Here is a 16,742-nt window from a genome sequence, read left to right as displayed (position 1 = left end):
GGACTAATTATGTGTCAGTTATGCCATCGTGCTCCCATATTAGCAGATTTTGAAGATTGAGAATGATATTCATGATGCACTGAACATTAATCCTCCCAAAAAGGTGGGGTCATTCAAATATTTGACTTTCTTAAATGTCAAATCATGGTTGATGTTGGTTCTTCCCCTTTCTCAAGCGCCATTTCTTTCCTCAAATGGTGGAAAAGAAAATTAACTAAACCCGAAACAGCTTTTCGTGATAAATGGTTAGTGAAAAATTGTGGACTTATTCTATAATTTTCCAAAATCTGTAATCAACATAGAGAACAAGAATAGACTTCACTAAAATCTGTATCATTGAACCATTTATCACATTCAGAGAGTAGTTCTATATACAACTTTATGCAATGGACATGTAAATAGTTTTGTCACTCAATCTTTATAGCATTTAAGTCCAATTTGTTTAGCTTGTTTGGTCTCTTGTAATTCTTCAACAAGAGGGAGGAGCAAACAACACTGATAGAAGAGGCAGCCATTGCAGCCCCAGCAATCCATGGTGGCAATCTGAATCTAGTGGAAGGGTAAAGTATGCCTGCAGCAATTGGGATTGATAAGAGGTTGTAACCAAGTGCCCAAATGTAGTTGAGGCGAATTCGGTTGAAGGTTTTCTTTGCAAGGTCTATGGCTATTACTATGTCCTCCAAGTTGCTTCTCATCAAAACTATGTCTGCTGCCTCAATAGCTATGTCTGTGCCAGCACCAATCGCCATTCCTACATCGGCCGAGACAAGTGCTGGCGAGTCATTGATTCCATCTCCCACCATTGCCACAGTGTAGCCAGAATTCTGAAGTAATCAAATGAATTCAGTATTAACATTTTGACCCTTATTGTTGGAACTATCAAATTATGATATGTTAGAATTAAGAAAGGATGAAATTTGTATGTACCTGCAAATCTTTTACTTGAGTAGCTTTAGTGTGAGGTTGGGCTTCTGCCATAACAGTTTCAATACCAGCTTGTCTAGCTATGGAATTAGCAGTACCCCAGTTATCACCTGTGACCATGATGCTTTTGATCTTCATGGACTTGAGAATTGAGATAACTTCCTTTGCATCAGGTTTCAATGGATCAGATACAGCCAAGACTCCAGCTATTTCTCCATCTAAGGATACTAAAATCCCAGTTTGAGCTAATCTCTCAGCTTCTGCTAGAACTTCTTCAGCATCCACTGAAATGGCTATGTTGTGATCCATCATCAGTTTTTTGTTCCCAGCCAATATCTCCTTGTTTTGAACAATGGCCTTAACTCCATGGCCTGATATCGAAACAAAGTCGCGCACTTCTGGCCAGGTATGATTCTGTTCATCTTCTGTGATGATCTTCTTGGCATGCTCAACAATAGCCCTGGCTATGGGATGTTCACTATTCACCTATATTAGTTTTGAGTTTTGACAATAACATAACCGTTGTTTAGAGACATTGTTTCAAAGGTAAACAAGTGTAGTGTTTAGTAGTAGAAGAAGGCTTGCCTCTGCTGCTGCAACAAGTTCATAGAAATCTTGAACTGACATGTTCTTGAAGAGCTTTGTAGTTACAATCACTGGCTTCCCAATTGTGAGAGTACCTGTCTTGTCAAACACAATGCAATTCACCTGCAAAATTAAGAAACTTGAGAGTGAAGTAAAAAGAGATAACCAAAGTAAAGTAACAATGCTAACCTTATGTGCACTTTCTAGAGCTTGTCCACCTTTGATTAACACACCTTGAGTTGCACCAACTCCAGTACCAACCATAACAGCTGTAGGAGTGGCTAGGCCTAGAGCACAAGGGCATGCAATGACCATTACCGATATCCCGAACTGAAGGGCAAGCTCAAAGCTGTTCATGGAAGATGGAATCCATGATTTTGGGTATGCATGCAACTTTCCTGCTAAATACCAAGCAATCCAAGTTGAAAAAGAAAGCACAATGACCTGCAACAAACAGAAAAAAGAAGAAATTAGTCCACAACTCAAGAACATTATCAAAATTAAAAGTGGTTAGTAGTTAGTAGAATGCTTACAAGAGGAACAAAGTACTTAGAAATGTGATCAGCAAGTTTCTGAACTGGAGCTTTCGCCATCTGAGCAGACTCGACTAGTCGAACAATCTGAGACAGGGCACTCTCTGATCCAACCCTTGTTACCTTAACATGCAAGACTCCATTCTGATTCACTGTGCCTCCAATCACCATGTCACCCTTCCTTTTTGCCACCGGCCTTGCCTCTCCGGTTATCATGCTCTCATTGACATGGCTCTGGCCCCATATAACAATTCCATCCGAAGCAACTTTCGCGCCAGGAACAACTTTAATCACATCATTCTTTTGTACCAACCTGCTATCAATCTGTTCTTCACCATCTTGATTCAACAGGATTGCTGTATCAGGTGTCAAGTCAATAAGCTTAGCAATGGCCTGAGATGTTTTCCCTTTGGCCAACACCTCTAAATACTTCCCTAACAGAATAAACGAAATCAGCATAGAACTTGTCTCAAAGAAATCATTGCCTTTGAAATCTCTTGAGAATGCAGCTCTTGCCACCACATAAACAGAATACAAGTATGCTGCATTGGTTCCCAATGCAATCAATACATCCATATTGGCAGAGCCTTTTCTCAATGATCTATATGATCCAATGTAGAATCTCCTTCCTATGATGAATTGCACTGGTGTAGCCAATTCCCATCTCAATAACTGTCCAACTTTAAGCATATTCACAACTTTGATATCAAGAACATGTTTAATTCCAGGTACATACATAAGAACCATTGATGTTAGAAACACAGGAATGGTGAAAACCAAACTCCAAATGAAGAATTTGAAGTACTGCTTAATCTCCTGCTTCCTATGTGTCTCCCTCCCTCCTTCTTCGGCCGGAAATATCTCCGCTTTGAAACATCCAGAACCTGCAGATTCTATGACTTGAATGAAGGTTCTAGGCCCTGTCATGTAAGGTTTATAAGCTATAGAAATTTTGTTGATGTCAATATATGTGTCAATGTTTACAACTCCAGGAAGAGATTGAAGAGATTTCTGAATAGCACTTATTGATTGTTCATTCTTAATTCCATCAACTTTAAGATGTATTTTGCTTATGTGCTCTCCAGTGCTTATTAATATGGATTCAAATCCAGTGTCCTCTATAGCCTCTTTGAGTTGATCATAGGTTACAATGTTAGGATCATAGTGAATTTCTGCTTCTTCAGTTGCCAATGCAACTTGAGCATTGTGCACACCTCTAAGGGATTGAAGAGCTGATTCAAGAGTTGAAGAGCAAGAAGTGCAAGTCATGCCCCTTATGTGTATTCTACATATCTCAAAAGGGTGTTCATCATTTGATTCTTCTTCAATAAGCTTTGCTTCAAATCCTGCATCTTCAATGGCCTCACATATTCTCTCCACCTGCATGCATTAAATATTAGTTAAATAAATTTTAGCCCTTCATTTATTAAATTTTATATTAGTGATTCAAATTTAAAATATAAGAGATTTAGAATTTTACCCTTTTTATAAAGTGTATTAATATTCATCGAATTTCAATACTACTGATAAGATTTAAAATGATCAATCATAAGACTTGTAAGTTACTGGGTTAAAATGTAGGAAAAAATCATTAGAGGAATATTGATTGAAAGAATTTCATGCAAGTTGCTGTGTGAGCATGAAATTAATGGCCACAGGAAAGAGTTAAGTGGAGTATGCATATCGATAACATGTTACAAGGACATCCATTAAAAATGAAATCAACCAACGAATTGTATTCATGAGGCATGCTAGTAGTGAATCTATATTCTATATATTTTTATTATTATTATTATTATATCGTAAATAATCCACTATGAAAAGTGATATTAGATATGTCTGCTAATCATCAAGTTCCTCATACCATAAAGAAGATATACGATAATACAAAAAGCTAAGCATATTGGTTAACAAGTGGGCAGCATTATTAATTAAGCAGCATTATTAATTAAGTAGTACTAAAATGTGAATCACTTTTGTTGTACCAAATCACTTTGATAATTTATATATAAAAATGTGATCATTAAATCAAATAAAAGATGTTCTCTTTGCTTCTTATAGATGATGGAGATTATTATTATTTCTTAAAAGACAATATTTTCTAACTATGCAATATGTTATGGTAGTAAAATAATAATTCTTTCTTCATGTAATATAATAAATTCTTAGATATTTCTAAAGTTTTAAAAATTTATGTTCTAATTCTTTCACAATTAAACAATTTATCTTTAAAAAACTTAGTGTTCATACCCTAACTCAAAAACATAAAGTCAGGCCCATTCAAAAAGGGTGGCATCTTCTACTTGTTCGACCTCATAAGAAGTCGAACACGACAAGGGAGGTCCAACCCTACTTATCTGAATAAGTAACTACCTTTTTAAATATCTCTTACTATCTCTACCTCATCTAGAAAGTAGATCTCAACAAACTCCCAAGATAAACAGGACAGTTATCCACCAACAAAGGTGAAACTACTCCAAAAGGTGGTTATCTATTCTAATATAAATACACTGATACTCCTCAGGTATATTCAAGTCCCAATCTACTAAAAACCTACTCAAAACCCTTGCTAACTTAAGCATCGGAGTCTCTTGCAGGTACCACCCCCTACCTCCTCGCGAGAAACTCGGACAGCGGCACCTCGGCACCAGAAGAAGTCAAACGTTGCCTCGGAAAGAGTTTGGACCTCACATTCAGACCCAAATCACCATTTCAGGTAACCTCAGAACATTGGCACCATTGCCAAGGACCTGCAAGTCTACATCCACCTATGGCAAACAATCAGTATGAAGACGGTCATACAGCATCTGAGTTGGAACTAGAGCCCCACCTTGACGACCTGACACTAGCATTACCTCCAACCCAAGAGAGAACAAATGCCCCCACGGGGAAGAAACATCAGGAAACCCTCATCCGCGACGGATTCATTTGGAGGTCCACCCGTCCGAAGATGAAGAACCTCCCCGTCCGACGGAGATACTAGGGTTAGTTGACGGCCACCGCAGACGATTAGAATAATTTGAGTTGGATGCTGAGCGACAACAAGAAACTGAATGGAAATTACGAAAAGAAGTACGATGACGAAGAGAGCTGGAGGAAAAGCTCTTGAGGTTAGAAGCCGACCTCCGAAGACAGGGTAATAGGATAGATTGGGAAGAAAGCCTTATTGGAGATGAAGATCCGTTTGTTGAAGAAATCATCTGAGTCAAGGTCCTCCGAAATTCAAAACTCCCGACATGGATCTCTACGATGGAACAATCGATCCGAGGCATCACCTTAGCAATTTCAAAAGTCGGATGTACCTACCTGATGCCTCTGATGCAACTCGTTGCAAAACCTTCCCGAAAACTTTGACTAAAGCTGCAATGAAGTGGTTCGATAACTTCCCACTAAGGTCGGTAACTTACTTTGATGACCTGGAAAGAAAGTTCCTTACTAGATTTTCAATCCAGAAAGACAAAGCGAAGCATGCTCCAAGTCTACTAAGGGTCAAACAAGAAGTCGGAGAGACACTCTGAGACTATATGGAAAGATTCAACAAAGCCTGCTTGAAAATACAAAACTTACCTCCTGAAGCAGTAATAATAGGATTGGTTAATGGTCTTAAAGAAGGGTCGTTCTCCCAATCCATATCCAAGCAACATCCGACTTTCTTGTACGAAGTACAACAATAGGCAGAAAAGTATATTAACATGGAGGAAAATTCTCGACTTAGAGAACCTCCCCCGAGGCCCAACCTGTCCTATAAAACTCGAGACAAGGAGAAGAAAGCTAAGAAAAAAGAAGAATACAACTCAGAAAAGCCTCAAAGATACCATAACTACACCCCAAAGTTTCTCTTGTAGATGTCTACAAGGAGATATGTCACATTAAAAAACTTCTAACTCCTCGCCCTATAAAACATAAAAAGGTCATAGAAAAAGTTGTATAGACATTCTACTAATGATTGTTATGGTTTAAAGAATGTCATAGAAAAGTTGGTTAGGGAAGGTCGACTAGATAGGTACTTGGCCGAGAGATCAGACGATCAAAGAAAGAGGAAAAGACAATAAATGGAGGGTTTGTTGGAGGAGAAATTTCAAAATCTTCACGTAAAAGGTATCTCAAAGAAGTATACCAAGTCGGAAAAGACAATAAAATTCCTGATTTACCGACCATCTCTTTCACCAAATAGGATGCACAAGGAGTAACTCCTGGCCACGACGACCCAGTAGTGATAACCATAATCCTTGTCAATGCAAATCTCCATAGAACTTTGGTAGACCAAGAGAGTTCGGCGGATATTCTGTTTAAGCCCGCCTTCGACAAGCTCGGGCTAGAAGAAAAGTATCTGAATGCATACCTAGATATCCTTTTCAGGATGGAGGACACGCCAATCCGACCTCTTGGATTCATCTCGCTATACAATAGCTTTGGAAAGGGTACGAGGTCAAGGATGATAAGCGTCGACTATATTGTAGTCGACGTTATATCTGCTTACAACTCCTTGATAGGCACGAGGTCAAGGATGATAGCAATTGTCTCTACACCTCACCTATGCATGAAATTTTTAACTGCAGAAGGAATCGCCACCGTAAAGGGAGATCAGAAATTGGCGAGAAAATGTTACAACGAAAGCCTTAATTTTAAGAGGTGGTACAGAAGGTAAAGAAGTCAACACTATTAAACTTGGTGGTGTCCAAACTCGAAAAGAGCTATATCCCCAACATGAAGGAAAGATAGAAAGTGTGCAAATCGGGGATCGTGCTAAAATGATAATAGGTATGGGGCCAACCTGGAGGAAGTTCTAAAGGAACAACTCATTAATCTCTTACAAAAGAACTCTGACTTTTTCGCCTGGAAAGCTTTCGCCCTACCTCATGTCTCACAAGCTCGCCGTCTACCCAGGTCCCGACCTGTTTAGCAAAAGCAGCAGAAGCTTGGTCCCGAAAGGACACAGGTCGTGGAAGAACAGATGCAGACCCTATTAGAAGTCGGATTCATAAGAGAGGTAAATATCCATCGTGATTGGCTAACGTGATTCTGGTAAAAAAACATAATGGAAAATGGAGGATGTGTGTCAATTACACCAACCTCAATAAGGCTTGCCCCAAGGATCTATACCATCTCCCAAGCATCAATGCCCTAGTTGACTCAACCTCAGGATATCGGTATTTGTCCTTCATGGACGCATATTCGAGATATAATCAAATTCTGATATATAAACCGGACCAAGAAAAAAATTCTTTCATCACTCCCAAGGCTAACTACTGTTATGTAGTAATATCTTTTGGATTAAAGAATACCGGAGCTACATACCAACGAGTGATGAACAAGGTGTTTTCCTCCCACCTAGGAAAACTCATGGAAGTATATGTGGATGACATGCTCGTCAAGACCAATGACGACTTCACTCTTTTGTCCAACCTCTTCGAGGTATTCTCCACAATAAGAAAGCCTAGAATGAGATTGAATCCTTGAAAATACACATTTACAGTAGAGGTAGGAAAATTCTTAGGCTTCATGCTCACTCAAAGAGGCATAGAGGCCAACCCAGAAAAATACACAACAATATTAGAAATGAAAAGCCCGACTTGTCTCAAAGAAATCCAGCAACTAAATAGAAGGTTGGTAGCATTGTCTAGGTTTCTAGCAGGATCGGCATTGAAGTCTCTATCTTCGTACTCGGTACTAAAAAAAGGGAACTAATTTGAATGGACCCAGGAATGCAAGCAGGCCCTTCAGAATTTTAAAGTATTATGGGCCAACCTCCGATACTGACCCAACCTGTTGCTGGAGAAGAGCTCGTCCTCTATTTGGCCATTGCAAGCTGAGCTATAGCTTCGCCTTGGTCCGAGAAGATGAGAACAGACAGCAACTCATCTACTTCATGAGCAAAGCCCTACAGGGGGCAAAATTAAGCTATCAAAAGATAGAAAAGTTTGCATATGCTCTTATCCTCACCTCCAGAAGGCTCAGATCTTACTTTCAGACTCACACAATAAAATTCCATACTAATCAACCCATGAAGCATATTCTACAAAAGACGGACATGCGGGAAGGATGCTACAATGGACTGTGGAATTGTCTGAGTTTGATTTAAAATATGAAACTCGGACAACAATTAAGTCCTAGTATCTGGACGACTTTATGGCCAAATACACTAAAGGTCGAGGAATTTCGATGACTTAGAACTTATATGTAGATAAATCATCCAACAAAGCCGAAAGCAGAGCCGAAGTCATCCTGAAAAATGAGCAAGGAACTCGGATTGAAATATCACTCAAATTCAAGTTTCCTACTTATAACAACCAAGTAGAGTATAAAGCCTTACTTGCTGGCTTGAAATTGGCTAAAAAAGTTGTGGCAGAAAGGTTGATAGTGTTTAGTGATTCTCAAGTAATAACCTCCCAAGTTAATGGCACTTATCAAGCCAAAGACCCCAACATGAAAAAGTACCTAGAAGAATCACGGGAACAACTAGCACAGTTCTTGAAAAGAGAGGTTCGACATATAGCTCGAGAATCTAATGCCCGAGCAGATGTCATTTCCAAGTTAGTTAGTACCAAACCAGGGGGCAACAATAGAAGTCTCATCCAGAAAACTTTTCACGCACCATCAGTGTCAAAAGGAGATGATAGCTTGGAAGTAATGGCCATATTCAACCAAAATTTAAGATGGATGACTCCCATAGTCAACTTTCTTACATTTGATATCATTCCTGCAAATGAAAAGGAGGCACGAAGACTCATAAGGGAAGCCCAAAATTACACCCTAGTCCACAACATTCTATACAAAAGAAGGATATCAACACCTCTATTAAAGGCGTCCTGACCTCTAACACCAAAGATATTCTAGAGGAAGTACATAATGGCATATGTAGGAACTACTTAGTAGCCCGATCACTAGCAAGAAGGTGATCCAAGCTGGCTTCTTTTGACCGACCTTGCAAAGAAGCGGCCGAGTTTGTCAAAAAATGCTCGCCTTGCCAGAGGCATGCCAACTTCTATGTCGCACCTCCCGAAGAGCTCATTAGCGTCACCTCACCGTGACCATTCACAAAGTGGGGTCTCGATCTCCTCGGACCATTCTCTCAAGCTCCAGGACAAGTAAAATACCTCATAGTAGGAGTTGACTATTTTATTAAATGGATTGAGGTGGAATCATTAGCGACCATTACAGCCCAAAAAAGTCGAAAATTTCTTTATAAGAACATTGTCACAAGGTTTGAATTCTCCACTCCATTACCACAGAAAATGGAAGTCAATTCACCAACTCAACCTTTAGAAATTTGGTGACTAGCTTGAAGATTAAGCACCAATTCACATCGGCAGAACACCCTCAAGCCAGGAGCAAGATGAAGTAGCAAATAAAGTAATATTGGCTGGGTTGAAATGCCGACTACAAGATACAAAGGGAACATGGGCAGACGAGCTTCCTCAAGTTCTATAGGCATATCGGACAACTCCTCATTCAACAACAAGGGAGTCACCTTTCCGACTTGCTTATAGCATAAAAGCCATGATTCCTGTAGAGATCACTGAAGAATCTCCAAGACTTATATTTTATAATGAAGTGGTCAATATCAAGCACAAAAGAAAGAACTTGACCTCCTCCTAGAAGTCTGAGAACAAGCTCGGATCAAAGAAGAAGCATTAAAATAGAGGATGGCTTTATGGTATAACCAAAAGGTAATCAAGAGAATCCTTGCCCTCAACAACCTTATGTTGATCCAAAATGATATGGGAGTTCAAAAGTTGGGTGAGAAAAAGCTGGCAGCAAACTGGAAGGGGCCTTACAAGGTCACCGAAGTCTTAGGAAAGGGTTACTATAAGGTATCCGACTTACAAGGGAACGATCTCTCGAGGTCGTGGCAGGCATGTAACTTAAAAAGGTATTACAGTTAGAAAAGCGAAATTTGATCCCTGATGTACTTTTTCCCGACTTCATGATTTTTTTTTTCCGAAAAGGGTTTTCCTGAATGGGTTTTAATGAGGCATCACAGCAAGGGCTATAGATTATGAAAAAATCTTTAGTAGCAAACTTATGTAAACCCATTTTTCTTATCAATAATAAAATATCTCTTCTACCAAAATTTTCATTCTCAAACACATTAATTTAAGCTTGAAAAATCGCAAAAATCATTGACCGACCTGTATGGTCAGCAAGATGAAGCGACGAGGTACAAATTAGTGTAAGAAGTTATGAAAACAATTCGTAAACCAACCTCTAAAGCAATTTGGAACAAAAATGAAATGTAAAAATAACTTGACAAAGTCTTATTACATCATAACTTACAAAGGGAAACGTAATATTTTGTATAGGCAAAGTCCAAAAATGACTGATCAATTTCACTGATACCATCTCTAACTTAGCAAAAAAACAGCTGTATTAAAAGTTATCAAAGCAATTTTTTCAACTAAAATAGTTGCATTAAGACATATTTCAAAAAAGAAGCCATCACTTAAAACCTAAAATTATTATCAAAGTGAAGAAAGATTTTTAATAATATTCTAAAGTTGTAAAAATTGTTCAAAACCAACTATTAGACCCATAGACCAGGCCATTCAAGAGCTACGAAAACAAGGTTTACAGAGGATTAAGTTGTTTCCCTGTGGTAGCATTCTCGGCATGAACAAAGAAAGTCAGATCGTATTCAGAGACTGGCACAGTGGGAGTTGGACGAGTTGGAGGAGGAAGGAGTTCGTCACCGACGACCTCGCCTCTGAGTTAAAGATCGGGATCCTGGGAAGTCTGACGAACCTCTTCCCCCGAAGCCTTCAAGTGAGGCAAATGAGTATCATCATTCTCATTGGGAGCAGGAACGACCTTCCCATCTACCACTATGTTGTCCAGGATGATCAGGAAAATGTCCACCTCGGGAGCAATAACTCGGAACCAGGCCCTCAAATTTGCAACCATCTCGTCCATACATTCAGCCACAGACTCCTCGAGCTCCGCATATTTGTCCCCAACTTTAGTCACTTCATCCCAAGATCAAGCTTCTCCCCAAGGACATGGGTATAACTCTCCTCAGCCTTCTTTTTCAATCCCTTCGACATAGCCAAGGCTGCCTCCACCTATTTGATTTTGGCCCGAGCTTTACTAAGGTCGGAGAGCAGTGCATCCCTATCCTCCTCGAGCTCCTTTTTGATCTCCTTAAACGAGGCTACCTTGGCCTGTGAGGCCACTAAAACTGTGGGTGGCATTGAGGGGAGTCTTCTTTAACTCCTTGGCCAAGGCTGCACATATACCTGCCGTCCGAACTCCACCTCGGGCCAAGAGTTGAAGGTGACTTTTAATGGCCACATCATCCATGCTAATATAGCTATGAGGAAGGATATACTTTTCACTCCACGCAAGGCTATCAAAGCCCTGCTCACATATGCTCTCCAACTCCGAGGTCTTGCACCTCTTAGAATTTGGTTCATCAGCAATAGGGGGAGGCCGAGTTACTTGTTTGGTCGGGCTGGGAGGAGGAGTAGATTGAGAGGTCGGGTTAGGAATAATATTATGAGCAGTTGAAGGGCCTGAGTCCAACTTCGCAGGCGAGGACAAGACGGCAGGGTTACCAGCTTCTTTCAGTTGAATGTTCCATGCAACAACGTTTTTTCTGGTAGAATGGGGTGTCATAATGGCAACTGATTTAGGATCCATCCTTTCTGTAACATCCAAATAAAGGAACATTAGTCATCAATGCAAATTTACAAGTAGACTCTATAAAGGGAAGAGGTACCTAGATCAGACTGAAGTTGGTTCGGGTTCCCTAAATACCTCTTTGTGTCTAGATAAGGAGCTCGGCCCAGAACTCCTGAAACACCCCGACCACACTTGACTCTACCTCCTCTAAATCATCCGAGTTATACTTAACTATCACGGGGATATCTTCCTAATATGAAGGGAAGACGGGTTCATCCTCATCATTCAAGAAAAAATGTCGGGCACCCTCAACAGCTCGAACCTTAAAAAAGTAATCTTTGAAGTCATGAAAAGACTCATCATAGATAGCAAAGACTTTCCTACTCTGGATAGTACAGAAAGACAGCCATCCTAGTTTTTTAGAAGGGTTAAGTATGATTTTGGTCCCTAACGTAGAGCCCAAAAATTTATTTTGTCTCTGGCCTTTTTTTCGCTACAAAATAGTTTCGAAGGTTCCAGTTTGTTTTAAAATTGTCATTTTTTATAAATTTTTAATTTTTATTTCAAAAATACCCCTAAATAAAAAAACAATAAAACGCAAAATGTTGAATAAGGGGGAAAGGGGCAAGGGAATCACGCACGCTGGGGGGAGTTAATTCAGAAGAGGGGGAATGGGAAGGGGAAGGGGAAGGGCCACCGCCGCTGATCCTCGTCGTTTGCTACTGCTCCTCTCCCCTTCGCGCTTACCCTAGAGCAACTGCGACCCTCTCCCTTTCTTTTCTCCTTCCCTGCCTCGGACCTCCTCGAACCAAAGCTCACCGCCGGCAAGCTTCCCCTACTTTACCACTGCGCAGCAACGTGGAGCCCTTCTTTCCCACTGTCTGTTCACGCCATCTCGCCGCTGCCTCCCTCGATCCCTGTCGAAGAAGGAACCAGAGCCACCACTGCCCGTTCCCCTCCCTCCAGCCCCTTCCCATCATGCCCAGACCGCCGGCGCTCCACCACTGCCTCCTCTGTCCCCTCTTTTCTATTTTCTATTTTCATAATCCAGGTAACCATTTTGTTTTCAATTTCTGTTTTTGATTAGTGTTAGTTCCTTGAATTAATTTTGGATTAATTTAGTTGGATTTTGATTTTCTATTAGTTGATTTTAGGTGAGTATGATAGAATTAGCTTATGTTATTGAATTGCTGAAAGTTGTTGCTGAATTATTGTTGTTGTTGAATTAGCTTTGGTTTGATTCAATTAGCTTAGGTTATTGAATTTCTATTAATGGTTAACTGTATACATGATCCATTGTTGTTGTTCTTCTTCTTCGTCTAGTTGTTGTTGTTTCTGCTGTTCTTCTGCTTCTGGTTCAGCTTAAGGTTATGCTTTTGTTTTTGGTTGATTTTGGGGAAGAAGAGGGAAGGGTATTTTCGTCTGAAGGACAATTTTAAAACAAACTGAAACCTTCAGAATCATTTTATAGCCAAAAAAAGACTGGGGACAAAATAAATTTTCAGCCTCTACGTTAGGGACCAAAATCGTACTTGACCCCTTTTTAGAACTAAAGGATTTGGTGAGTATATAGAGGTAAAAAAAAGACATTGAGAGAAGGTTGGACATCTAGTTTCTGACAAAAAAGTTGATATATTTTCAAGAAATCCCAAGAATTAGGATGTAATTGGGTAAGGGCAACATTGCAGAATCTAAGGACTTTGGATTCAAACTCAGAAAAAGGGAAGGTATCCCCTAACTTTGTGAAAAATACAATCATAGACATATATGAAATGTCATTCCAACCTATCAAGTCGGAGAAAGTAGACTACTCTCTCCTTAGAGTCAGCAACAACTATCTCATAGTTCCTCTCACCCTCTCGAACACAGCCTATGATGCCTACGAAAGGCCTCAATATATTCATTATCAACAATAGGAATAGGGGTAAGAATAGATAAATCTACCCATGTCAAGTCGGATGGAACCTTAGTTGACATACTGTGAACTATTAAACGAGACATACAAGCTACACCTACAACACAAATAAAAAATAATCACTACAAATCAAGCCAAACAAGCTAAGCAATTAGAAGGTTGAGTCAACATCACAAGTCGACACCAACTTCCCGGACGAAAAACAACAACAGCACATGCATCAACAAAATCCCAAAAGAAATCGGGCCAACTAACATTGTGAAACCCTCCCAGAATGCAAACAGACACGCGATACCTCTAACAAATACAAATGAAGCCATCTTCAATCTGAAAATGGCATCATTTGGAGGTAGCATAGAACCCCAAGAACAGGACCATATCAACAGTGAAACAACCACAGTGAAAATATTTTCAAATCTTTTTCAAAAAATCAAAATTAGTTTTCAAGAACGCAAAATCCCAAAATCAGAGTGACAATCACAAGCAATATTTCACAACTACCAGTCAATTACACATGCCAGAATACAAAAAGGAAAAACAAAAAAAAAGTCAGAAAAGAGTACCAACCTCAAAAATGCGCGAAGACAGAAGAGCACAATTAAGCGGCAAAAACGCGAACGGTACTCCCATAAAGCGCGAACGAGTACCCGATCTCCCAAAGGTGGCGTATCCAAAAAAAAGAACTGAAGCCACGAATACTTGAGCCCGCCCTTATAAAAGTTTGGACTCAAATAATGGACCCGTTCATATCTTGACCAAAAAACATAAAGCCATGCCCAATAAGGATAAAGGTCCACCCAAAACAGGTGGCTCTTCTACTTGTCGACCTCATAAGAAGTCGAGCACGACAAGGGAGGTCCAATCCTACTTATCTGAATAAGTAACTACCTCCTTATATATCTCTTACTATCTCTACCTCATTTAGAAAGTAGATCTCAACAAAATCTCAAGATAAAGGGGACGGTTATCCACCAACAAAGGTAAAACTACTCCAAAAGGTAGTTATCTATTCTACTATAAATATACTAACACCCTTCAAGTATATTCAAGTCTCAATCTACTAAAAATTTACTCAAAGTTCTTGCTAACTTAAACATCGAAACCTCTTGTAGGTATCACCCCACCTCCTCGCAAAAAATTCGGATAGAGACACCTCCACACCAAAAAAAATCAAATGCTACCTCAGAAAAAAATCTAAACCTCACATTCATGTCTAAATCATCGTTTTAGATAACTTTTAGAATACATAATATCTAAAATTCTTGACGTCCATGAATATAATCATTTTCGAAACACGGCCATATATAAAGCATTATTAGAATGCTATTCGGTTATTGATTTTGTGATTTCGTTTTTACAAGTTAAAAGATATTGACCAATAACCAATTGCTTAATTATTTGGACGAAAGACAATGTAGAACGTTACATGCCTTGAAATATGCTTTTTTTTTTAGAGATCCCCACACACACATAAGATATTGACAACGAAAAAGATCACTTTCCAATAATTATTAAATGAATCATCTTTCTTAGAACGTGTCCTTCGTTCTGCTAAAAGTCTGGATTAAAACTTGGAAGAAATGACGCTATGATTAGTATTAGTGCAGTAATTAACAGGTAAAAATGTGTTTATTAATTTGTTTTTTTCAAATTAAATGTATATATTATAATAAATCTAAAGTTAATTAGTTAATATAAAAAAAACTTCATATTTTAATTAAAATATCTTAAATTTAATAAAGAATTCTTAAATATCATTTCCATAAATAATCATGTAAGAAGTATTGGATCAAAGTTTAAACTCTTTTAGATTAAAAGAAAAAAGTTAATAAAATGAGAAAATAAAAATTTAATCATCGTTAAATTAAAGTGATAGAATTTATACATAATAAAAATTACAAATTCCACAGTAATTAATCTATTTACATTATCATTTTATAATTCTCTCTATTTTAGAATTTTTTTTTTTGTCCGAAGTATTAATATTCTACACACTTCAGAATAATTTTCAGGTTTAATTAAAAGGTCCATATTACCAAATATTTTTAATTTTTTTTGTGACATATTTTTAATTGGTTGATTAATTAATAGGATCCCTTTTGACTACTTAGAATAATGTAATTGCACCTATTTTAAATGCTATTCACACTTTCAAATCATTTATCTTGGTAATCTGGACCTCTTAAACAGTTGACCAAAGAAAATAAAAAAGTATACAACAGTAATGAGTTGTCACAAATAGTTTATGGCAAGCACAAGAAAACCATACAGAAGCAATTTAACAAGCTAATAAGAATAAGTAGTGTAACACTAATATGGAGATTATAATAAATTAAAGTGATGATTATACTTACATTAACCATAGATGGATAATATAGAACCTGAGCTTTATCATTCAATACATCAACGGCAGCTTCTAGAATCCCAGGTAAGCGTTTGATAGATTTCTCCACGGATCCAGCGCAAGCAGCACATGTCATTCCCATCACACTCAACACCGCTTTCGCCTCCGATCCTTCCGGCGACATCCCTTTAGGATATGTCGTCATGGAGGGGTAGTGTGGCTGAGGAGACAGATTCCCACAGCACTTGAAGCTGTTAATGCAGTCCCAACTCTCAAACTTTCTACCCATCATTATTGATCTATCTTCGATCTCTTGCTTCGCAAGCTAAGCTAAGATAGAATTCTTTTTTGTTAACCGTGAGAATAAATTCTATGGCTACTATTAGCTCTATTTATAGAATCCAAAGAGAAAAGAGAGGAAAAAAAAAAGAAGAAAAGAGAGAAAGGAGGGTGGTGGGGTTGTCTATGGAAATGAAGTTAGCTCGTGTAAGAGCATAATGTCTTTGATCGTTAATTATTTTATGAAAATTACAGGTAGACAATGAGAATATTAAATAATGTAAACAATAAATATGTCAGATGTTTAATTTAATAGGTATGTAGATGATTATGTTGATTATTTTTAATTAGATGATTATTTTTTTTTGATTTATTTGATTAACAATGACCGGACCTTCAATTTACGAAATGTGCAGATAATTATCTTAATATTAAAATTTAAAAATAATTTAAAATTTGAGTATTTTTTAACTTTATTAAATCAATTCTATAATCCATTATTTATATTATTTATAAAAGTAATTGTCTACCTAATAAAATTCAT

General features: G+C 38.3%; 1 protein-coding gene across 1 annotated transcript; it reads right to left on the bottom strand.

Moving 5' to 3' along the window:
* Positions 1–246: 246 nt before the first annotated feature.
* Positions 247–16,321, bottom strand: LOC107488260 (probable copper-transporting ATPase HMA5). The gene is made up of 6 exons (XM_016108979.3): positions 15,930–16,321; positions 2,043–3,422; positions 1,699–1,953; positions 1,510–1,632; positions 928–1,410; positions 247–824 (listed from the first exon to the last, which is right to left on the bottom strand). The coding sequence occupies exons 1-6, from the start codon at positions 16,209–16,211 to the stop codon at positions 408–410; spliced, it is 2,940 nt and encodes a 979-aa protein (XP_015964465.1). The 5' UTR covers positions 16,212–16,321; the 3' UTR covers positions 247–407.
* Between the last annotated feature and the right edge of the window lie 421 nt (positions 16,322–16,742).

Source organism: Arachis duranensis, chromosome 5, assembly GCF_000817695.3.
Source record: "Arachis duranensis cultivar V14167 chromosome 5, aradu.V14167.gnm2.J7QH, whole genome shotgun sequence".
Classification (NCBI taxonomy): domain Eukaryota; kingdom Viridiplantae; phylum Streptophyta; class Magnoliopsida; order Fabales; family Fabaceae; genus Arachis; species Arachis duranensis.
Note: the sequence above shows the minus strand (reverse complement) of the source record. Positions and strands in the feature narration are given on the sequence as shown.